At 56.0% G+C, this 24,474-nt stretch overlaps 1 protein-coding gene across 2 annotated transcripts in view; it reads right to left on the reverse strand.

The window, feature by feature from the left end:
* Nucleotides 1-24,474, reverse strand: part of LOC144935025 (peroxisome proliferator-activated receptor gamma coactivator 1-alpha-like) — a 133,210-nt gene that overhangs the window by 15,512 nt on the left and 93,224 nt on the right. The window contains exons 1-7 of one of the 2 annotated variants that reach the window (XM_078861330.1): nt 24,031-24,283; nt 21,643-21,825; nt 4,263-4,565; nt 3,641-3,805; nt 1,356-1,563; nt 962-1,007; nt 697-776 (exon numbers count right to left, since the gene is read on the reverse strand). In XM_078861330.1, the coding sequence (XP_078717456.1) occupies nt 697-776; nt 962-1,007; nt 1,356-1,563; nt 3,641-3,805; nt 4,263-4,565; nt 21,643-21,825; nt 24,031-24,051 (1,006 nt within the window). In that variant the 5' untranslated portion in view covers nt 24,052-24,283. Of the gene's footprint in view, nt 1-696; nt 777-961; nt 1,008-1,355; nt 1,564-3,640; nt 3,806-4,262; nt 4,566-21,642; nt 21,826-24,030; nt 24,284-24,474 lie in introns of those variants that run through there. The other variant, XM_078861329.1, reaches the window with a different exon arrangement.

Consider the following 24,474-nt stretch of genomic DNA (forward strand, 5'->3'; position numbering starts at 1 on the left):
CATACAATGGCAAAGGGTCCCCATGCAGCCCAACGGACTTGTGGAGCAAACGCTGATGAGAGAGCAACTATGAAGGCTGCAGTTCTCTTTCTTGTCGAATACCGACACTTTCACACCGTACCATGTAATTATTTGAGGCTGATTCGACCCAGGAGAAGCCATCATCAGTGGCAAGTGATGTCTGACGCAGCCTTTAAACGAGTACCAGGTGCTCATTTAAAGGCGCTGGGGAAACATGGACGCGCCCAGCCACCACGGCGCTGACCACACTACCGCAGCGCGTGAGCGCCGTGCTCGCCAACTCCACAGGTACACGCACGCGTCCGTGCGCACACACACACACAAGGTACACGCACGCGTCCGTGCGCACACACACACACAAGGCACACGCACGCGTCCGTGCGCACACACACACACAAGTTACACGCACGCGTCCGTGCGCACACACACACACAAGGCACACGCATGCGTCCGTGCGCACACACACACACACAAGGTACACGCACGCGTCCGTGCGCACACACACACACAAGGCACACGCACGCGTCCGTGCGCACACACACACACACAAGGCACACGCACGCGTCCGTGCGCACACACACACAAGGCACACGCACGCGTCCGTGCGCACACACACACAAGGCACACGCACGCGTCCGTGCGCACACACACACAAAGCACACGCGCGCAGCCTACCGGCGGTGCTGGAGAGCTCGGCGCTTAGCGTCCTGTCCAAAGTTTTGTTTTCAAAGGAGGAGGAGAAGCTTTTGCCTTCCCTGCAACGGGAGAGGGGGCGGAGGAAGGAGTGGGAGAGAGGCGGGGGGGGGTTTGATGAACGGCCCCCGGTAACCCGGCCGCTCAGCAAAAAAGCGAAACGATGGAGCGGTGAGCGCTGGGCAGTGGAGGGAGAATTTCCGCCACGGTCGGCAAGAAAGACAAACGGGGTGATCATGGCACTTACCCTGGGGAGTTGGGAGTGAGAGGCAAGGACAGGCTGGGTGCTTTGGCTGAAACAAAAACACACACACACAAAAGAGGGAAGATAAATGCAAAAAACTAAAAAAAGAAGATATTAAGAAAAATAAAGCAAAAATGGGGGGGGGGGGGGGGACAAAAATGCAAATTATAATAAAAAACTAAATCATGAACTCAGCAACAGATGGCTGTTATTGTAATGTGGAGAAAATTAAAACATTAGTGAAATAAAATTTAAAAAACGAAAAAAACGTGAATAAAGAGAGAGAGAGAGAGAAAGAATAGAGTGAAACTCCAACTCAAAGCAACACCGCTGAAATGCCGCGAGGATGGCCGCCGGCAGGAGCGGCGCCGGCGCTAGGCTAGGGAGGGGCCCGCACCCTCTCTGTACGTGAGTCTCGCCGCCTGCGTCGCCTGGGGCTGCGTGGCCGTGGCCGTGGCCGCCGCCGCCGCCTTCTTCTTGGGCCGGCCACCCCCCCGGGTGGCCCGAGTTTCAGAGTGCGAGGGCGACGGGTCCTCGTCCGTGCACAGGTAGCGCAGCAGCTCCGTGCAGTTTGGCGCTGACCTCCCGCTCAGCAGAGGCTTTGGCTGCGACGACAGAGGGAGGGGAGGGGAGGGATGGAATTTTATTCGGGGATTCCACAAATGTCTCCCTCGTCTTCATCGCGATCTTCAATGTATCGAAACAATGTGTCTTGAATTAATCGGCAAATATCCTGAACGCACGAGAGTAAAAGCAGAGACTCTCCTGTGTGCGCCTGTGGCGAGGCACTTGCCAAATATACATGTGAAGGTGGTTGGTGAAGCTGGTTGGTAAGCGAGTAGGTGGGTGAGTGATTCGATGAATGGGTTGATGGGTGGGTGAATGGGTGAGTGAGTGGGTTTAGTGAGTGGGTGGGCGAGTGGATGGGTGTGCGAGTAGTTGCGTGAGAGATTGGAGGAGTGGCTGTGTGGGTGTATGTACCATATAAGCAATTAACCAACTCTCAGACAAAGCAAATGAATGGCTACATCACTCACAGCTGAACCAGTAATCGTTGCTCTGCAACGATTAGGTCGTACGAAACAAGAAGAGGATTGCTGCATATATAGTCGAGATCCGTTACATTTTTAATGTTCTTAAATATTCTATTGTATTCTAAATTGCTTAACATAACACAGGTTGCCTTTACAAAAAAGGAGTGATGTATTACACGCCTCAACGAGCCTCATTGCATGTACAGTTCTCCATAAAAAAGTAAGTAAAGCGATTCTTGTCGTGGCAGCTGGTTGAAGGGAACTCGCCAAACCGAGGTCGTGGCATGAGGTTCGAGTTAGTCCATGGCCGGGGTGGCCACCACCTGCCCTGGTCTTCCCAGGACCGTCCTCGCGTAGAGGCAGCAGCGGTTTGCGCTGGGATATCTGCGAGTCCTCCCGGCGACATTCAACTTGTTTGCCAGTTGCGTAGCGGATAGCAACAGTCCACCACGTGAGACGATCTCCTTACTCCACTCTTGTAAAGATACTCTTTGTCCGTCCTCCCAAGATACACGTGCCGTTCATCGTCGCCGTTATTATTGTAGCGCAAGGGGAGGAGGTGGCAACCGTCGCCAAGGCAGAGGGAACACGTGCAGAATAATGGTTAATCGGGTCCTCGACTCATTAATCGGGACCTTGGGTCCACTCGTTAATGCAACGCGATGTCGTGGATCGCTTGCCCCAGTTCCACAGCAGGAGCCAACACCCCCCCGCCCCCTGCTCCTTGTGCTGGTATAACCCATTCTGTTGCACGTTACTTTGATTAATTCATTCATGAAAATATTCCACGTGGACAATCCCCTTGAGATGGAAAACGTCTCAGTCACAAGGGTGTCCAGGGTATCTAGTGATGCAAGAAAGCATGCCCCCACCACTCCTCCCCACCCCGTCCTCCATCTCCCCCTACCCCCCACCCCCCGCCGATCCTCCCTCCTATCCCCCCTGCCAGTAGCCCACACAAGGGTGGTGAGAAATGTTTTTTTCCATAACCCCTGTGCTAGCGAGCGAGGAACGGGCGTACGGGCTGGGGCCGAATTCAATTGTGCGACTTTGCACGAGAGGGCGACCGCGTTTTAATGACGCGCGCTTGCGCTCGCTGTAGATTATTTGCAATTCCAGATCGTATCGAAATCCACCGCAACTCAATGCGTGGCTTTTTTTTTCGATGTAAAAACAAAAAAAACGCATGGGAAAGCTTTGGAGGCGATTCGCCTCTTGACAGCAGTGGCTTGTATTTTGCGGGCAGCGCTCGTCATGTGGACAATCACTGCCACCGTCATGGGAATGCAGAGTTTCTGCCACTGCCTCAGCACTGACTAAAGAGATGAACGCAGCCGCGTTGTGACGCTGGAACTGGGTCAAATGATCTCAATTGCGGGCCGCTCTTGCAAAGCAAGTCTTGAGACCCGGCGAGGCTTACAAACGCTCCGCGTGCGTCACCTGCTGGCATCGTCGACAGGTGACACGTGTGGAGCGGCGTGCCTCGCCACCCCAGGCCCTCCCGTGGGCATCGTGGCGCACGGTGCCACCGGTCCACCGTGAGCACGGTGGGGCACAGACCCACGCCCGGGCGACAGCCTTCGCCAGAACCCTCCCCAACCCCCCCTCCCGTGTCACTGCGGTGGCGGTCTCGGGCCGGGTCGCTCACCTTGAGGGGCAGAGGCAGCTTGTGGGGCCTGACGGCGGCTTGGGCGGAGGAGGCGGTGGCGGCGGCGGTGGCGCCAGAGCCGCCGCCGCGGCAGCGCACGCTGCCCCCCACGCGGTGCTCGTAGCTGAGCTGCGTGTTCGCGGGCGCCAGCAGCAACTTCTTCAGCTGCGCGGGGAGAGGGAGTGAGAGAGGGGGAGAGGGGAAGAGAGGGAGAAGAGACACAGTTAGGTTTTCACTACAGAGTCCGCATTGAGAGGACGGTAGGAAGGTTAAAGGTGCAGACAAACCCCGGAGGAGGGTTTGTTGTTCTACTGCTCCACGCTGACCACGCGGCTTAAAGGAGGCTGCGATGGTGCAAGCTACTAGTGCCAGAGTCTCTTTCGAGCGATTCTTTTTACTTCTCAAAATCAGCGCTGACCATGTTCTAAGCGCGCTGAGACCATGCGGCCACTTCGGGAATCGCTCTCCTTCATGGGGCCTCGCGATACCGATCTTGGGCTCCAGAAGCCACAATTATGTAAATGCCACGTCAATCCCAGGCTCCGGGGGCCCCGGAGGCCCCCACAAACCCTCGCGGCTGCCCGCCGCCCCCCTCCGTCGTGCCCCCCTCCATCGCTCTCACCAGCGACGGCTCCCGCTGCTGCTTCTCCTCCAACTCCTGCCACTCGTCGCCCTCCTCCTCCTCCTCCTCGGCCGGGGTGTCCGCCGTCTCCGCGGCGATGGGCCGCGCGGCGGCCACCAGGGTGTGCAGCGAGGCCATCTCGTCGTCGTCGCCGCCGCTGCTGCCGCCGTCGCCGCACGCCCCTCCCGGCGGGCTGCACGCCAGGCCGCCGATGCCGTCCAGGCAAGAGATGCCATCGATGCTGCTCAGTCCCTCGGCGAGCGCCGCGAGGAGCGAGTCCTCCGTGTCGTCGTCGGACTTATCCTGATGCGGGGGGGGGGGGGGGGGGTGGACACAACGAGGGGGGCGGGGGAGAGATGAATGTTCTGCATTCACGGGAGGGGGGGGGGGTGAGTCCTGCCGCGGTACGGCGCTTAGGGATGTTGGCTCGCTGCACCTGTGTGAGGCAGAGGTGGCAGCTTCCAGCAAATGCCCTGGTGCGGCAGTTGAAATAATGGCACGAGTTTCTTAATTCTAACCCACCACTGATACCAACACCAGCACCACCGCCGCCGCCGCGCTCTGTCCACCCAGTGTGGTGTAAATAGGCCCAATACAGTTTGTCGATAGGCGTGGGCCATTTGCGGTTGGGCAGAGTGCGGGTCCTCCCACCTCTTCCAAGACGTCTGGCGAGTGTGGAAAAGGAAGCCAAATACATTTTAGAGGGGGGTTCCACAGCACTTTCTCCTTGTATTTATTCATTCATGGCCTTCATCTAGCAGTGGATTGAGATGGGAACTGTAGATCACGTACGTATTCACCCCGCGCCTCACGACTGCGTGGGAGGGGTCCCGCATTCCAACGCTCGTTCCCGTCGCCAACTCAGCGAGCGTCGCGGCCGCCGTTACTGCCACCTGGAGACGTCTCGCCGCTCGCAGCAGGGAACGGACATTCCGAGGCCACTACCGGATTTTGTCGACGCAGATCATCATCCTTCGAGGGCGGTTCAAATGACCACTGATTTGCGGGAAGAGGAGGAGTAGCAGCAGCGGCACGACCGCTGACGATCTGCAACCATTTGGCGCGGGAGGATGCAGCGTCCACAGGTCCCACACGGGGCAGAGTTCCGAGTGGCGACGGCCGGAGCCGCATGAGCCAGTGACACCGGGCGGACCAAACACCAAGTCAGATTTGTGGGAGGTTAAAAGTGGTCGCCAGGGATTCATTTTCTCGCTCGGTATTTTAACGAAATGCTTCGAGGCTGCCTTGCAGTAGGGGTTTTCAGCGCAAGGCATTACCACTGGAGTACACACTACACCTATCTATTATAATCATCATCGTGTAATACTCTACCCTGTATTCTTACGATCTAATGAACACGTTTATAAAAATGACGAGGTCAAAATAAGATGAGATGGATGTGGCACACCATAATAATTTCCGGAACAGCATTGACCTCAACCTCCATCATCCCTAAGTGGAAGTGTCAGCACTGACTCGGGGCCTTTGCACGAGGTGAACGCCACACACGCGCGTTAGAGCCGCATCCCCTCGACATCAAGCGGGAGTTTCCACCGCATCATCGTCATCATCATCATCGTGGGGCAGGGGGCGCCGTGCCCAGCACCCAGGAAAGCGAGTGCACGGAAACCCCCAAACCCTCGCCCTGCCACACGTGCCACCTCTTCTTGCGCACCGTCGGTGAATTCGCTGTCGTGACTTTTAAACGCCTTTCAGATGATTTACGGCTGCTCCCCCCCCCACCAGCCACCCTCCTCCCCACGCCCCCACCGCTCTGCTGCTTGCATCTCGCTCGGGTGTCGCGACGGGCTCGGGCGTGTGCGGGCGTCGCAGCCTGGCTCTGGGCCAAAGCACACTGGGATTAAGACCCGGGGGGCGAAGACACGTAGAGGTCAGCCAACATTTCATCCGCCAGCAGACCTTAGCCACGTGCGAATCACCTGTGACCGCCCGCCTCGGGATTAATCTCCCGGCAGTGCGGGGGGAAGTGTGCGAGAGGGCGCCTATCCCGACGGGTGCGGGGTGACGTGGCGGAGCGATCCCGGCGTGCGCGCTTGCCCGGCATAAACACCGTGGCGATCGTGCGGAGCGAACAGCGCACGCGCCGCAGCGGCGTAATTAATCCGCACGTTCCTACGTAATGATCTTGGACTTGTCGCTTTCTGCCGAGATAATGAGCTAATATTGTTCGTCGCTGCGTTATTACCTTTTGAGTGTCTCCGTGACGTTAGGAGCCTAATTACCGCTAAGGGCTCATTAATGCATACACCATTGTTCATCACTTAGCCAAACAGCGATCCCGAAAGCGGCGTGTTGCGCGAGAATTAATACGACGCAAGCTATCTCGGCGAATTTTAATTTCGATGCGAGGTTTAATGTTTGCGTCACGCGTAATTGACGCAGCTGAGCGGGCGCGGGTGAGAGGGCCGATGCCGCGGCAGCTCCGGCAGCCGCGCTGCGGCAGTTGGCACCGGCAGGAGGGGGCATTAGCGGTCGCCCCACAATCCCCACGTAATCCACCTGCCACCGCCCCTGCCGTACACGGGTTCGACTCGCACTGCATGCACACCACAACGAAAAACAATTGATGGCCTGAGCCCCGCCACTCCTCCGTGCACACGTAATAATACAAAGACAAAGATCCCCCGTATATCCTTATCAGATTGTTGGGGCAAGTGCTGCTAGCGAGTGCCTGTGATGGCCAAAACCAGCGCACACCGGGGGGTAGCGTGGTCAGCATCACGCCCGGTCGTCTGTACCTATCGAGTACTGTACTGATGTTTCCACACCGCACAAGAGACCAATTTAAGGCTGAATCGACCAAGGAGAGGTCCAGGAGCGGTTCGTCACTGATGTCGGCTATGAGTGGGATTCGCCCTCGGGTCACCGAGTGCATAGCAAGTGTGCTCGCCACTTCACTGGCGCTACCCATCCCCTGTGTAGCCTACACAAGCTGTAGGGGAAAATGCTGTAAGTGAGCAGCTACCACACACACAAACATGTACACCACATACACACGATGATATGCGTCTAAAATGCAAATTCACCGTCTCGATGCAGATAGGCAGTGCGTGCATGTAGAGGCAGGGCGAAGGATTAACGTCTGTAGTATATACATGAACAGGGGCAGAGAGACACACACACAGACACGTGCACACACGCGCAATCCGGATGGGTGGCTCAGTGATTGAACGTAAAGGTTGCGCGTTCTAATCCTGATTGCGCGTTCCAATCTCTCCGGGGCTGATAAAATAAGTGTCCCTTTATGGGGAAGTCAGCAGTAGTTGTCCAATGGATATACTTGCCTCTGCCATAAGAACGTGGAATATCCACGACTAGTTTGGGGTTGTAAACAGGAGATGCGCAGGAAATCACTGTGGCTTGTTTTGTTAACACACACGCATAACGAGACAGAGGTCTGCTCTTCATGGACGCACACACATGAAGCGAGACACAAAGACCCCACGCATATCGCGTTTAACCGACTGATGGGCACGTTCTGTCAGCGAACACTTAAGGCCGGCACGGCACACGAGAGGGGGGGTGGCCAGCACCACCTCCAATACAAATGAACGTACTCACACTGACAGTAACACACACACACACAAGCACGCGGACACCACTCAGACACACGCACGGTGGTGATTTCATGGCCATGAAAGCCCTTTCACTCAGAGAAACCCTTAATGGGGACACAGAGCACATTCCACTCGTTACGTAACAGGAGCCCCATGCGCGCACAATGCAAACGGCCCTTTAATTAATTCAGTGGGAAAAACAAGCTAAATAATAAAGCTCGCATTATCTCAGAGGCAGAGCCCTGGCTGTATTGCCCTTGTCAGTGGAGGGTCCGGTGGGTGGGGGGTTAGAAGCAAGCTCCTTCCAGCCTCCCCATCTTCTCAGTGGAAGTACAATGAATGTTTACTTTTATTTTTTATTTATGTAAAAAGTTGACATTTTTGGAGGCCCTCCCACCTTGGGAACTTGCCATGTCCGTCTCTGGCCCCAAGGTGAGATCAGATTGATGAGGAGGAATGGGTGAGCGCCAAAGTTTGACTTCTATATTTGGGGAGGCAGGAGTTCACTTTGTCCCTCACATTAAGAATCGCGGGTGAATATAATTTATTCATTTTTAATCTTAATCGTAAACTACTAAAAATAAATCAGTTAAGGTGTCCTGTTTGGGAGGGGCATTGCCCCCTGTGCCCCCACCCCCCGCAAAATGCACCCCTGGTGAGCACCCTGGGTGAAGAGCAGGGCCCCGGGGAACTGCTCATTGTGCGGTTGTATCCATGGATGTGGTAGCGACTGGCATGTAGGGCATCCTGGAGCGTCAGGACATCAATGTCATGGGGGCATCATCGTGATCGCGAGATACTCGCACTTCCCCCGGGCGAGTCCCTCGGTGGAGGAGATCCTTGTCCCAGGGCCTATCTGGCGCATTGTTTGGTCCTGAAGAGGGTAGTTGGCGTGGCTTGTGGTGTTGCTCTGGAGACGGGAGATCAGTGATCCATGATCGTTGTGATTTCTCACTGAACAGAGTGGGCCACGTGAAGGCTGCCATCTTCCACTCCGCCAGGAGAACTAAGCTCATGGAGCAGCCACCTCCAACCGGATTCACCGACATCGATGTCCCCTCCAGCCACTCGGACCACCCGTAAACATCAAATTTTCGGTCACAATTTGGCCAACCAAGCCAGAACCGTGCACATTGTTGTCCACTGTGGCTACTTTATGGCCAGATCCTAAGACAATGAAAAGGAACCTCTGGCCAATCTTTGACCGCTCATAGGCTATGTTAGTATCACGGCGATCTCCTCCACCAATGGACAACTTGTGAATAGCCCACCACCACGTGACTGGGGTAACCAATAGACATTGTACGAACGCACAGGGTAATGCGTTGGTCCAGTGGCAAGCCCAATAGACCCAGTGTCTTGAGTGTAATGTCTGGCCACAGCTAACATCAGTCGCCAGTGATATCTGGATCAGTGCTGCCCCACCCCCCCAATTTTGACTAAAGCCACAATGATGAGCATTGGGGACTATAGTCGAACAAGCCCCGTGACCAATTTGGTGTGGGGAGACATTCCTTCAACAGTCGATTGATCAAGGGGCTCTAAGCAATGCATCCACATTGCAAATTCGATTTGTGAAGCGAGATGTCACCCGCCAATGGTTGTTATCTGCCGTACGGAGCAGTTCCCAAACATCGCATACCCCACCATGACACAACAACAGCAGCAGCAGCAAACTCAGCGGCCACAAACAGCAGTCACAACAATAGCCTCAACAACAGAAGATGCTCCCACAACAACACCAGTGCCAACACCAGCCACAACAGCCACACGACAACAAGAACAGCGGCCACAACATCAATTGCGGGCCCCCAACAGCACGAAAGCGCCACAATGGCGGTGGGGGTTTATATTTATTTATTTACCTGGGGGGGGTGGGTCGCTTCATTTATTTATAAATTTCTCTGTTTGCCGGTGCCGGTGACTTACCGAGGGAGGCTCGCCGCGCTTCGCCGCGCTTTATGGTCTTGTTTAGAGGCAATTAAGTGAGCACGCTCTCTCTCTCTACGCTTAGCAAACCGCGAACGTCTTAAAAAGGGGGAGAAATTACGCACAAAACGCGGACACACATCAGCAGACGTCACGCTTCCCCCCCCTCCTCCCTCTCGCTCTGCGCCCTTGGCTCTCCGCGCACGTGTGGCGCGGTGCTCCGCTCGCGCGCACCAAAGCAAGCGCCCAGCAATTCCGCGCTGACGTTTCGGTCGCCTGCTGTGGGGGGGGGGGTGCATTTGCTACCGGCGCACGCCAATAAAAGTCGTAAACCCTGCCTTGGTGGGGACAACATTCAGCTCTCAGAACTCCCCGCGGAGACCCAAACGAGGCTACGGCGGCGAAGAACAGCCATTCGTTTCCGTCCTAGTTGCTCCGCTGCCGTTAATTAAGCGTGGGGTCGTCGGGTGGCTCCTGAGCGGGACGCGCCGAGTTGTGGGGGGTTCGGGAAGGTGGTTCGGTAAGGGTGTGTCGACGACGAAGATGCATCGATGTGTAGACCAGCTGGTGCGCAGCGCTGTTACTATATCGCAGGATTGGGGAGGCCTTCATCCAGCAGTGGATAGACCACGGCTGACGAGGACTTACTCATACGGTAAAAATCACGCGTCGCCCCCGATTAGCACGGTTGGCTACGTACGGTGCGGAAGAAGTTAAACGTGCATACAATGGCTCATTGTCCAACACGTCGCCTGTTATGCATTTGTCCTTTTAAGGCCGCGCATTTCACGCCGCGTTGGCTGTTTGCTTAACTTTGGGCAGTTTGACCGAAAGGGGCGAGTGGTGGTGGGGTGGCATTAATTTAATGAGCCAGGGCCATTAATTTTAAGCAGGGGGTTTGACGCTCGTCACGGTCAGACTCATTTCCCCCAGGGCCACGAGTGGTTACGCATAAAAGAGTTCTTCTGTGTGTGCGTGGTGCGTGCGTCGTGTGTGTGTACGTCGTGCAGTGGTAGTGTCGTGCTTAGCGGGGCTGCGCTTCGAACCCGGCGACCAAAGTTCGATTCCCGCTCACGGCCACCCACCAGTGACGATTATCTGAACCTATCCTGGGCCTCCCTAAGGTCAATGCAGCCTCAAATGACCATCTGGTGATGTGGGTAAACAGTGCCACTGGGGAGACGAAGGCCGCCGGGCGTGGTGCTGGCCACACCACCCCCTCGTGTGCCGTGCTGGCCTACATACGTGCCGCTCGCAAATAGTACTTTCCCCTACAGCCTGTGTGGACTAAATGAGAGGTCTTTGTCCTGTGTGTACTTATGTATGTATGTATGAATCTGCATGTATGTGTAATTGGTGGTCACTGACGGCCACTTGCCCCACCAGTCTATGGAGGCAAGGGTTGGTGGATCACGTACAGATTTGTGAAGCTCCCAAACCCGCTGTGCTGGGAGGGAGCCAGGAGATGGCAGTACAGAAAGTGGGTTTCTGAATATATCGTTGATGCGGACCTATCCACTATCCAGGGTGTCCTTTCCCCTCGTACAAGTGCTGAGATTTCTCCCGACACTCCGGGTTCCTCTCGAATGAATCAATCACTCCTTGAAATCCAAGTGGTCAAACAACCCAATGTAGGACCCTCCAGAAGGAGTGTCGAGGCTCACCGAGGCCCTCCTGACTAAAGGCCATCATCATCTTCATCATCATCATCATCGTTATTATAAGCACTGACGCGCTTACACACGGACACACACGCCGTGATACATTGCACACGGTGGTGGCCACTGCACGTGGCGGCTAGAATCCGGCGCTGTGGAGGCAGCAGCGAGGGTTGGTGGATCGACTCCCTTCCCGTGGGGGTCGAGGAGGTGCCCAAACCGTGGCTTGCCAGGAGAAGGCAGTACAGCAAGTGGACTAATCGCAATCTGTTTCCATCTGTACGGGGATAGAATGCTGCCACCTCGCACGCGTGGGTTTGCTGCAGGTGCTCCGGGTTTCTCCTACTAATTTGCTAAAATCAACGTAAAATAAAAACCCAATACAGCCCTATGCCTCTCCTGGATAAATGAATAATTACATGCATAGATACACACAAGACAACGATCCCCCGTACAGCCTGAACAGACTTTCGGGGGTAAGGGCTGTTAGCAAGAACCTACGAAGGCCGATACGGCACACGAGGGGGGTGGGTGGCCAGCACCACGTCTGGCCGCCTTTGTCTCCATAGTACACACATACATACAGACACATACACACACACACCTGCACTTCACGCACGTGCAAGCACGTGAGAGGCGGTCACGCAAGTGCAATGTGTGTGTGTGGGTATGCGGGCACGTGTGCCAAAGCCACGCCACGCCACGCTCTGCCATGCTCTGCCACGCCAAGGACGTGTGCTCACACACCTCCACACCTTCACAGGTATGACCTGCGCTCACCTTTGCTGAAGAGTACATACCGAGCACACGTGCGGACACAGACGTGCGCACAGACGTACGCGTTCATGCGGGTACCCGTGGCTTTAAAAAGGACACCTAGAAAATTCTGGATGCAAACGCGTACGTGGTGTTGAAGCCAGACAAAGACAAACGCTGGAGACAGAGAGCACACGCACGCAGACACACAGCGACACACACGCGCAGACACACAGCCACACAGACGCGAGCGCACAGACTTGCACGCACAGTTTCAGAAACACACACACACTCTCAAATAAACGCAAGACAAACACTGTCACATTCACGCACAGCTTCAGACTTGACAAATACAAAGATCTCCCGTTTAGTCTGAACAGACTGTTGGGGCAGGTGCTGTTAGCGAGCACCTATGAAGACCGGAATGGCACACGAGGGGATAGGTGGCCAACACCACGCCCGGCTGCCTTTGTCTCCCCAGTGGCGATGTTTACACATCGCACCAGGTACTCATTTGAGGCTGTGTCGACCTAGGGAAGAGCCCAGGACCGGTTTAGATAATCGTCACTGGTGTTGGACCGTGAGTGGGAATCGAACCCGAGTGGCCAGGTTCGTAGCAAAGCACGCTAACCGCTCAACTACTGCACTCTCCATGCATACACATCACGCACACACACACACATCATGCACACACACACACGCGCAGCCACATGCCCCCTACGCTCCACCTCTTTCTATCAATGGTCAAAGCGTGCTGAACTTTGCCCTGCATAAACACGGCGTGACAGCTCTTTCCCCCTCCAAGCCGCAACTCCCCGCACGGTGCCCTCCAGAGCCACCGCGAGCACGGCTCACCAAGCCTATTCCGTTAAGCGTTAACTTCCCAGCCCTTTTGAAATTGTATGAAGGGAGGGGGAAAAATGTCTCTCTCTCATCATCATTAAAGCAATTAACCTGCAGTTCAGCGCGCATGCTTCAGATTTAATCTGCCCCTCAGATACATTAAAACACAAGTCAATTAGCTTGGCAGGAAGCGCTCCAATTATGGTTTTCCATTCCTCCTCCAAGTCGCGTGATTAGCTCTGCTTCCCCCCTTACCCCCACCCCGCCTCATCACCTCCTCCCCCCTTCCTGCCTCCCCTGGACTCCCTGGGGCGATGTCCAGCAGTGGCTCCGTCTCAGTGGTCACGGCGAGTCGCCGTCCGTGCAATCATAGCGCAATCTCCGTCATCATGGCCCATATCTGCACCGTCACAGGATTCCCTTACAGCCAATCGTGTTTGTGTTTCGAGACACTACACTCCTCGCTGTGCTGTGATCAATTGCGCTCTTCATTGAGCGCTAGCACATTGATCACGGCACCAGTTCAGTGATGGAGACACTAACTAGCCCATTGATCAAGGCACGGGCCCTGATCACAATGTGAACGTTAAAGAAATGCCCCGCTTGTGACACAGTTGTCCCTATGCCCTGACCACAGCGTTCGTGCCCGAGCGGCCAGGACAGACGACAGCAGTGACCAGGAGAGGCAGCAGTCCAGGACGACGTGTTGTGATTAGCTAACACAGCACACGTTCTTACATCTTGCAATGCCCCCCCCCCCGATCGTGGGAGACGCAGTCATTCACCTTTACTTTTGTCGATTCTATGAACGCGCGTGTCCCCGTCTCTCGCACCTCCGCAGCAGAGACGCTGACAAAACCACCCCTCGGCTGCCGTTAATTTCCCGCGAGGCCATCGGCCGGCGTGAAACATCCGAGAGCGTCCTCAGTTTTCTGGTCATTTCCATTTATTCGCGGCTGCCCCCTTCATATCCTTGCCCAACACGGCGCGGTGCGCGCGGCGTGACCTGCATCTCGGCGATGGAAGATAAGAGGAGCAGGAGGAGGAGCAGGAGGAGGCGGCGTGGCGGTGCCGGCCGCGTGTGCGGTTGGAACCGGCGCAGGCTCAACGGCTTCGCTCGCAGCGCGGGGGCCAAACAATAAACCAGCGGCGGGCTGCGTTCCCCTCGCTCGCCCGCTCGCCTGTCCACCCGCCCGCCGGGAGGACGAATCTGGATCGTGCCGGCGCCAGGAATGCTGCCCTGCTACACACTTGAGGCGGCCTCCGGCCTCCCCCACCACTCCCTTCTCTTCTTCGCTCCCCTCTCATTTACCCTTCCTCTCCCCATCTTTCTCTGCTCCACCTCTCTGATTTTTGCCACTATTTTTCCTCTAGCCCATCTTCCGCTCTCACCATCTATCTATCTTCATTCACCCCTCTCTGTCTACCGAACCCCCCATCTCTATTTCCCATCCCCCCCTCGCTCCGCTTCTCTCCGTCTTTATATCTCCCTCTGTTCCGGACTTCACCAACTCCGGGGTCGGCGGTGTGTGCTGGAGAAGATACACACGCCAAGTAGCTAAGACCAGAATGTCGTGCTATTTGTTGTACCCGCTCCAAATAAATATATAAGCCCTCTTCGCGAGCCACACGGTGCAAGAGGCAACACTTTGCTGGCCGCATGAAAACCAATTTCGCTGCTGGGGACATGCACGGGGTTTTAAAACCAACAAGAGCAGCAACAGCAAGAAAGAGCGGGGAGGACACGCGGACAGGGGGCACGCGTGGGTGCAGCAACACAAACAGAGAGGCGAGCCGCTAGGCGCGACCCCGGCGTTATTATTCAACCGGCAGCTGCCCGAGCGAGTCAGCGGGTGCCCGAGAGAATGGAGGCTCTGCTACCGACTGCGAGGCGTAAAGAACACGACAATAAAGATTCGGATCTGAAACGAACATTAAACAAACACGCGTGCGGCAACTACGCGAGTTGACTCGCTGCCAGCAGGCGCCACGTGACCCCCCCCCTCAACCTTCTCTCTCTACGGCCGCGAGCCCGAGCGGGGAGAGTTCCAGCCCAGCTGCAGCCCGGCCGCGCCGCGCCCACGGCGCCGCTGGCGGGCATTTCATTTTGTCCGACTTCCACCGCAGACCCAAGACGCCTTGGAAGAGGAAGGCGTGCCCACGCGTTACCCCACCACGACCTGCGCTATAGCTCCAGGGCGCGTGTGGAGGGTGGGGTGGGGGAGTGTGGGGGAGGGGGGGTCGTGTGTTCTCAAGACGGCTCCATCCCATGGGATCTCATCTCGTGGGATTCCGAGCGAGGCTCTGGCTGTGTTTCCTGTGATTGATGCAGGAGCGGCCACAAAGCCCCGCTGGTCACGCTGACTGCCGCCTCGTGTCTCGAGAGACCGTCATCATCCTCGCCAACAGCCGTGCTCTATCCACTACTGGATTGGATGGAGGCCTGCCCAAGCCTTCGCCATCCCATTACGGTTCATTGCGATGAAACGATCCACCAAGCACCTGCGCACGAGCCGATTTAAATCGCTCCGTCTCCTGGGTGGGCAACCCTCTCGGAATGTGTTCTATTTCATTCCGAGATGTAACGTAAATCAAAAATGTAGTTTGTCTATATAAAAAAAATGATCACGGGGAATCTGCGTTGAGATGTTTGGTCACTTCGTGACGAATGTTTGCCATCGTCATCATTGGCCATTGTCTATCTACTGCTGGATTAACATCTCCCCACGCCGTCGCCATCCCTCACGTTCCGGCGCGGCTCCCATTCATCATCTCACTCCTCCCTGCACGTGAGCGGACCTCATCTCGCTCCATCTCCGCTCTGGCCGGGCCTGATTGGCGCGTCCCCTCCTTTGGCTGCCATTCCGTCCCCAGCCTCCGGTCGATGGGCCGTCATGCCGTCTGGCCCATGTGTTCTGGCCAATGTCATTTTATTTAATCAGCCGTCCTCGCCAGCCAGGTGTTGTACGCAACGCTGCCGTCTATACGAGGAGGACAGAAACCTCAGCGAATTCATCCGAAAGCAAAAGTTCGCCTCTAAAAATATCTCGCGAGTAAACTGCGAGCGCTAAATAATGCAGCGCATCTTAATGGCACCTCGGGCCCTCGAGATAAAAAGCCTCTGAGCTGGCACCGGTGGAGGAAATGGGAACCTGCTTGACCTCACCCACCCGCCCAGGAGACTTGAGACCCTAAGCCTCTCCCCTCCCCCCCCCCTCTGTCTCTCGACCCCTGCTGTCGACGGGCCTGTCTCGGTGTCCGGCTCGCCAGTGTCTGATGTCACCCGCTGCTTCGATATCTGTCTCTGCTGTCCGCGCAGTGCCACAACCACCAGCACCTCTCCCGCGCTGTGTGCAGCGGCTGCGCGCTGCTGCTGCTCAACTCTAACGCAGTCAAAGCTCTCGGACCCGCGACAGCGGCGCAAACACAACGCCGAAAATGAACAGCGAGCGCTGCGCTGCCTCCTGCTGCGGTTGTGCTGCTGCTGTTGCATAGCTGTATGATGGCATGCACCGCGTGCTTATTCACTTCCTGAAGAAGCTCCCAGCGCGTGCATGCGGAACGTTGGACAAGACGCCAAACAACACGCGGTGCAGTCCGAAAACACATCGTAGAGCAGCAGTACCGCACTCAACCGGTTGCGTTATTCCTTTCTGGTTCTAACCACTCTGCCCAATGCTTAAATAATTAAACAATAAAACACGGCAGCTAAAGAAGCGGTGAGTGGGGAGAATTGTGTTCATTGCACCGTGGGATTTCTCTGGGGCTCATTATCAACAGCGCTGTAAAAACCTTGGCTCGGGAGTTTAGGACAGAGTGACCCTTGCCCAATTCAGTACTTGGTTGTGCTCACCTCCATTTCGTGCTAACCCGTCGGAAATTCCACGTTACTGTGACGAGGGCCAGTCTGGATATCTATCAATTTGCCAATCACTTTTGAAAAGCAAAAGCCAATAACCCAGGACTGATGGAATGTATGAAGATTTACAAAGCTATTCGATACTCTCCCCACTCCCCCTCCCCCCACTGACCTTGGCTCTTCGATTAATTGTCACGATTCAAGGGGGCAAATACAAACATCGAACCAATGGCGTTTTCTTATTTCAACTTTGGGATGTTTATAGCGGCCACCAGTGGCTTCCAGGACCACGTGGACTCACTGAATGAGAAGGTGCAGCGGGAGGGTCTCCGCTTGAGGGAGCTCTAGAGAGGCCCTCTAGAGGGAATTTGGCCTATTCATTCCACATCTGTTAGAAGAGCTCATAATACCCATGCTTTACCCCACCGCATGCGACCTGCCGATGGCCTAACTGGGGTGGGGCAGTAGGAATTTCGATGAGCTTAAGAAATTACACGAATTGATGAACGATGGGTCGTTGCACCCACCTCCTCCAGCACCGGAGTGCTTTAAGTTGGGTGCCTAGGGCAGAGGTCAGAGGCCCGGTTACTGATCAGCCAGACTCACTGCGGCCTTCGTGCCGTTCAGAGGGCATTGGTCCTCCCAGAGTGGCGGCAAGCTATCTCCCCCCCCCCTCTCCCACCGCGAGAGAAGCACTTTTACTGAGAACATCGGAACGCAGGAGCCTGACCTTACCCCGAGTCCTTGCCCCGTGTGCTCTGCCCCGAAAGGGCAGGGTACAAAATGCCCCGCAGGTCCCCCCTCGCCACTCCCTAACTCGCTGTGATGTGCTGTATGCGTGCGTGCTGAACGCGTGAACACGCACGCACAAGACCCCTACCCAAAATCGTCTCTGTCATAGTGTGTATTTAATTGTACGTGTCGTTTTGTGTCTACTCTGTATGTCTCTCTCTAACTGTGTGTGTCTCCAGTGCTCGCCTCTCTCTCTCTCTGCGTATCTCTGCATTTATCTTTATCGCTCTTTATCTCCAAGAGAGAGAGAGACCTCTCCCCATTTCTGTCACTTTCGCGTCTGTCCCAATTGCCACGTCTCTTGCTCTGTCTCTCACTATGTCCGAACCCCCTCTCCTCTTTTCTGCAGGGGGCTCGTCGTGCAGAGCCGCGCCCACCCCGGCACCCTGCCCGTCTCCTCTCCTCTCCCTCCTCTTCCGCAAACCCCACGCGCCGTGGCAAACTCGACATCGCGCGTGGGAGTCAACCCTCCTCCCTCTGGCAGGGCCCTCTCGCGAGGCCAGCGGCACGAGGTCGCCACCAGGGCCGTCGCCCTCATGGGGGGCGGCGGAGGGGGGCATCGGCCTCTCGTGCCGATCACCAGCCCCGCGAACTTCATAAAACAAATTATTCAAGGGAGGGACGCGTGGAGGGGAGGGAGGGAGGGAGGGAGGGGAGAGAGGGAGGTGAGGGGAGGCGAGGGGAGGGAGGGAGGGAGGGGAGGGAGGCGAGGGAGTGAGAGATCTGGGTGTCCGTGCAGACCTTGGAACGCGCGGGGTGAGGCAGGCAGGTACAGGCAGTGCCGATCCACGTGTAATTTTTGTTCAGAAGAGCCGGGCCGATAAAGGTGACGTCGCGCGGCCGTCGTGTGCACGCTGGCCGCCGAGTACCGTGTCATACCCAGGCCGTGCCGGGGTAACGACGCTGCGTTTCTCCCCCCCTCCCCACACACCACCCAGGTACAAAGAGTTTATATATATGGATTGTCATAAATAAAAATAACACACACGGATATATTTCCAACCATCCTATAATCACCAATCGGCGGTAAGGATGTGACATCTGAAACCCGACTGGGCTGGTAGATCATTCCAAGAGGAGGAAGCGATGAGTTTGAAACCCGATTCTGCCTTACCACTTCCCGCAAAGTACTGGGTGCCCGTCCCCAATCGCCGCCCTCCACCATCACCCCCCACCCCTTATGGCAATGACTGGAAGTGACTGGCAGTGCCCTGCTAGCCCTTTGAGCTGCTCTGGGTTTTTTTCCACGTGGATCTCGCAATCACGACGTGGGTGGTAGTGGTGTCAAAGTCTCACTCACAAAGTGCAGCCCGCCCCCCCCCCCCTAGACTCTGGAAGAGATGACACTTTTTCGACAGCTCTGCCCACCTCGCACCCCCCCCCCCCTCTCGATTTCGATTAACTGAACCTGCCCTGTGGCAAACAGTTTTGTGATTATGATACTGCGTTGGCAGTGGTGCAAGAGCTGAGGTAACACCAGAACCCCAACACATTCGTTATAATCACTGCCCTAATACCTCCCATAGCTGTGCATATGTACAGCTATGGTGACCACCGGGGGGCAATGCCCCTTCTTGACCACAAAGGGAACACCGTGGCGGTTGCCTACAGTTATAGCAAAGTTCATCCCATGCCCCCCGTCCCCCGCCCCCCACCGTGTGTCGTGGAAGCCAGATGGATATTGTTGCATCGCGAGATCATGAGAGATGGGGACCGCTTCGAGGCCTTCGTGCAGCGGTGGAGAGATGGCGGCTGACGGTGACAGCGCATGCAGGAGTGAGACAATTAACTGCAGCATCACCCCACGCCCAGGCGCGTGCGTGTGTGCGTGTGTGTGTAAAGGGTGCGGTAGCGTAGTGGTTGGCACACTGCGGGCGACCTTGGTTCGATTCTCGCTTCCGACCAATATCAGTGAAGAATATCGTAACTGTTGCTGAGCATCCCCACGAGGGAGACACAGATGGCCGGGCATTGTTCTGGCCAAACCACCCCGTGGTGCGCCATGTTAGATTTCACAGGGTGCTCGCCCGCTCACAGCACTTATTCCAACAGTTTGTTCGAGTGATGGTTGTCTTCCCTGTACAGGAGTCTGTGTGAGAGTGCATGTATGTATGTATGTGGGGAGCGGAGGTATAGCGGTTAGCGTGCTGCACTACAAACATGGGAGACCCGAGTTCAATTCCCGCTCATGGCCAAAAAACAGTGACGATATTCTGAACCGGTCCTGGGCCTCCCCTAGGTCGATTCAGCCTAAAATTAGTATCTAGTGCGTAAACATCGACACTAGGGAGACAAAGGCGTCCGGGCATGGTGCTAGCCATCCACCCCCTCGCGTGCCGTTCCGGCCTTCATAGGTGCTCTCTAACAGCACTTGCCCCAGCAGTATGTTAAGGGTATATGGGGGATCTTTGTATTCATTTTTTTGTATTATTGTGGGGAGCGGTAGCATAATGGTTAGCGTGTTGTGCTATGAACCTGGCGACCCGAGTTCGTTTCCCGCTCACGGACAGCACCAATGACGATTATCTGAACTGGTTCCAGCCCTTCCCTAGGTCAATGCAGCCTCAAATGGGTGCCTGGTGTGGTGTGTAAAAACATTGCCACTGGGGGGACAAAGGCGGTCTGGTGTGGTGCTGGCCGCCCACCCCCTCGCTTGCCGTGCCGGCCTTCAGTAGTGCTCGCTAACCATTACTTACCCCAACAGTGCGTTAAGGCTATACGGGGGATCTTTGTCTTTGTATGTATGTGCGTGCATGTGAGTGTCTATGCAGGTGTGCGTGCAAGTGTCCGTGTGTGATGGAACGAAGTTACGCACTTTTCTTGCATTAAAATCCTTACCTCCGCTCAAATGCCTTTGATACTTATAAAAATGAATGGAGGCAATAACTAATTAAATAAATAAAAATCTGGTAAGCCGACAGGAGGATATTTGTCTTTGGAAGGGGAGGGGGTCTCAGAACCAAACACGGATGTGAAGGGATAGGGCTCTTCCACATTGCTTAGTTTTATTGCTTATGGAAACGTGTGCTACTAACAGGGAGCGGGTGGGGGGGTGAGAGTGGTGGTGGTGGTGGGGAGGGGTGATGTGGTAAGGGGGCTGCACGGCCCCTTTAAGCCGCGCCAGAGTTTACAAGGAGGTGACACCGCCGGTAAATGACTGCCCAAACACAGCAGACTGCAGTCACATGGCAGAGAAATCCCAAAAATGGACACGGCCTCTCTGGATCCCCTTCGCCGCTGCTGCTGCTGCCTGCTTGACAGCCATGAAGCAGTGGCGTCAGGAATGAAATCTCCCCCGCCCCCCTTCCCCGTACAATTTTCCACCGCACCCCCCCCTCCCCCCCCCCCATATATGTAGATCGGTGTCTGGACCCCCTCCAGCCTGCGAGCTCTGGTGGCAATTGCACTGCCTGCACACCCAATAGATGCGCCACTGCCTAAATCCTACGGGAGCCTGATTCTGGCTCTATGCCCCTCTTGACTAAAAGAATAAACTGTTAAATGTAACCCTTTGAAAGCCTTAGTCCAGCTCTATGAGTCACTGTTATTAACACTGATCCCTGGTAGAGTAGTTATCTGGCTCTAGTTGTTAATACTGAATCCCGAGGAAGCCTCAGCCTGGCTCTATGAGCCACAGAGGTTAACACTGAAGCCAATGGCGTGTGTGGTTGGTATGGGCTATTTTGCAATCCCAATTGAGTAATCTGCAGGTAGTTATTTTTCAGCATTGGTATGCTTTTGACCAATACTAGTTCCACCTGATTAATATATATATTTTTAGCTATGGCAGGACACCACAGAACCCGGTAGGGATCCCACGTGGCACACAGGGGGAGAGAACATGCAAACTCCGCACAGAAAGGCACCGGGCATTGAACCCAGACCCCTTTCTCGCTGGATGGCACAAGAGACACAGCAGTAGCAGTGCACCACCTGGCCGCTCGCGGCGTCAGTGAAGAGCTCACCTGGAAGCCCGCCTGCTCCCCGTACCACTTGAGAGCCCCGAAGAAGCCATCGGTGTCGAGGTCGCTCACGTCCAAATCAGGCAGCTCCAAGTCGGGGTCAGGGTCCACCAGGTCAGAGGTGAGGTCAGACGTCAAATCAGCCGGGCAGCACAGGGGCTGGTCGTCTCCAAACAGGGCACCCGCCTGCGTACACGCACGCACGCACACAGACGCGAGCACGACAATTAAAGAGTTGCCAAAGGAATTCCCAGTAATGAGATTGCAGGGCCGATGCAGAGGCGATATTTGGTTGTGTGGCCTCACTTCGATGGCACTGCCTGCCACGTCCGCTAGCCGAACAGAGAACCGCTCATTCATCGACACGCGCCATTGACTGTGTTCCTCCGCAAGAGCCGGACCCACGCACACCCCACCTGCCTCCCTTTGCCCCCCGCAGTCAAGAAGCCAACCTCCACTAGCCACGCGGAGACTCCTCCGTTCCGCTCCACTGCTCGGCTCGCCTCGCCCGGTACGGGGCCCGAGCTTATGCTCCTGTACCTTGGACATGTGCTGCACGCACAGTCCTTGTTGTGAATCCACTACTGGCTGAGGATCTCACCAAGCCGAGCGGGTCGTGGTGGGGGAGGGTATTTCCCCATACTTCACCGCACTGGTCAGTGCAGATGGGTGAAGGTGGATAACACAGACACGTGGGCATAGAAGTACAGTAAACCGTTGATTGGTTTATTTTTTAATCCAGGCCGCATACCGACGACCCTATCTGCTCTGCCTTATCTCGCTGTAAAATGCAGCGGCGTTGCGCCCACGTTTTATGAGCTATGAGCAATGAGCAAAGAGGAAAACACGATTCAGTGCAGAATACAATCACGCCGGCGCTCGCTCGTTATCACGGCGGCGCTGACTGCGCCTTGAAAGTGGCATCGAACCAGGGGTGGCGGCGGGGGGGAGGTTAAGGGAGATCATCTGGAGAAGGGCGCTGGGGTGGGGGGTAGAGCTAGAAACGGGCGGGGGGGGGCACAGAGGACAATGATCCAGTGGGCACTGACAATTATCGTGCAGTGGAGGGGGGTGGGGATAGTACTTGGGGGTGGGTGGTGATGGTGGGGAGAGAGCGACGACATCATCTGGAATGGATTTTTCGAGTTCCCAAAGTCACGTGCAGCCAATCCACGGCGATTCAACGCGGAGAGGTGGTGATGTGTGCCACCCCACGGGCCTGCTCCACACTGCTGCTCACATTCCTATGGAATGTAAAACCCCGTGCTGATTGCGGGCAGCGCAACACCCCCCCGCCCCCCGGGGTCCCGCGAGGAGCAGACGTTTATCACGAGTCCAGCAGAACCGATATCGTCTGTGACGTGGAACGCTCACGCACGTGGCGCGGCTGTGGCGCTGCTGTGCCGTCCACGGAGCGGTGGGATCGTGTTGCGCTGCTCTGCTGCTGTGCTATTCCAAAGTTCAAATCTTCTTTTCATTTATTTATTTGATTTTTGTTTACGACAGCCTGGCTCTCGGGACACGCTCGAGGGTTCGTCATCATCAACATCATCGCCACCACTATCACTGCTGTACAACTCGAGATTAAGGTCCCGTCCACTCGCTCGTTCTCTCTCTAAAACACTCACCACTCGTTACCACCCCTGATCACAATCGTCTCCCGTACCCCCCTCCCTCCCCCAAATGACACCACGGCGTTTAGCAGCACCGGCACATCCAACAAGGAGAGATTCATTGAACAGGATCCCAGACACGTTCGTGCCGAGAAGCAGCTCATTGCGACTGCGCGCCGGATGCGTGCGTGCGTGCCAGCTGCACACTGCGCCGTCAACCCACGAGGGACAGACTTCTTCTTCCGTGTGGCAGAGGTGCGATGGTGAGCGCAGTGACACCGCGCGCGCGCGCACGCACGCAGCGAGTCAGGAGCCAGCCGCTTGTATACACAAGTATGAGAGCACGAACGCGGGGAAGCCGTAAGGCGACGGTTCACAACACGTGGCTGGCGGCACGTGCGAAACACCACACGCACACACACAAAAAAACCCAAAGGCGGCTATTGGTTACATCACGCAATGCGGCGGGCATCGTGTTGAAGCGCCGGTTTACCGCCACGAGACGTCCTGCGACACGCGCGATTCGTATATGTTGGGAAACACTCTCAACTCGTACCGATGCCGCTGCTGTGCAACGCACAGAGAGCAGAGCCCCCAACACCCCCCCCCCCGATTCTCAATCCAGCATCGGTAACGCGCGCGGTGGCGTGAATGTGAATTCCGCCGCATTCACAACTCAACGCCACACTGAACGCGCCGCGGCGGTCACAATCGAACGCAATCAATCCGGCAAACACCGTCCGATTGTTAAAAAAAGTGAAGGAATGAATGAACGCACCAAGTCCACCAGAACTTCCATCCGTGGCTCGTAACTCCCGATGAGTCAGGGTCTCCTGATCCTCCTGCGGCACTGCTGGGTCGATGCTCAAATCCAGCACCGGTGATGAACGCCAAATCGGTTTTCTCACTCGCTCGCTCGCACTTTCCCTTGGTCTGTGTCTCTGCCAGTCTTGGTCTCTGTATCGCTCTCCCGGTCTCTCTCTCTCTTTCTCGCTCTCTGGTTCCCAGCTCAGCCCATTCAGGTGCGGACCACTCCACTCCAGCCCCTGGTAGCACGCGATTCTCACTGGCTCAACAGAGCCACGCCTCCGCTTCCCTCCTCCCATCAAACCCCCCACAGTCCTCCTCTACCCTCCCCACCCTTTAACGCACCATTAAGAAACACCCCCTCGGCACGTTGCCCTACCACCCCCCACCGCCTCCCCCCCGCCCGCAGAGCCCG

This window comes from Lampetra fluviatilis, chromosome 12 (genome assembly GCF_964198595.1).
Source record: "Lampetra fluviatilis chromosome 12, kcLamFluv1.1, whole genome shotgun sequence".
Lineage (NCBI taxonomy): Eukaryota > Metazoa > Chordata > Hyperoartia > Petromyzontiformes > Petromyzontidae > Lampetra > Lampetra fluviatilis.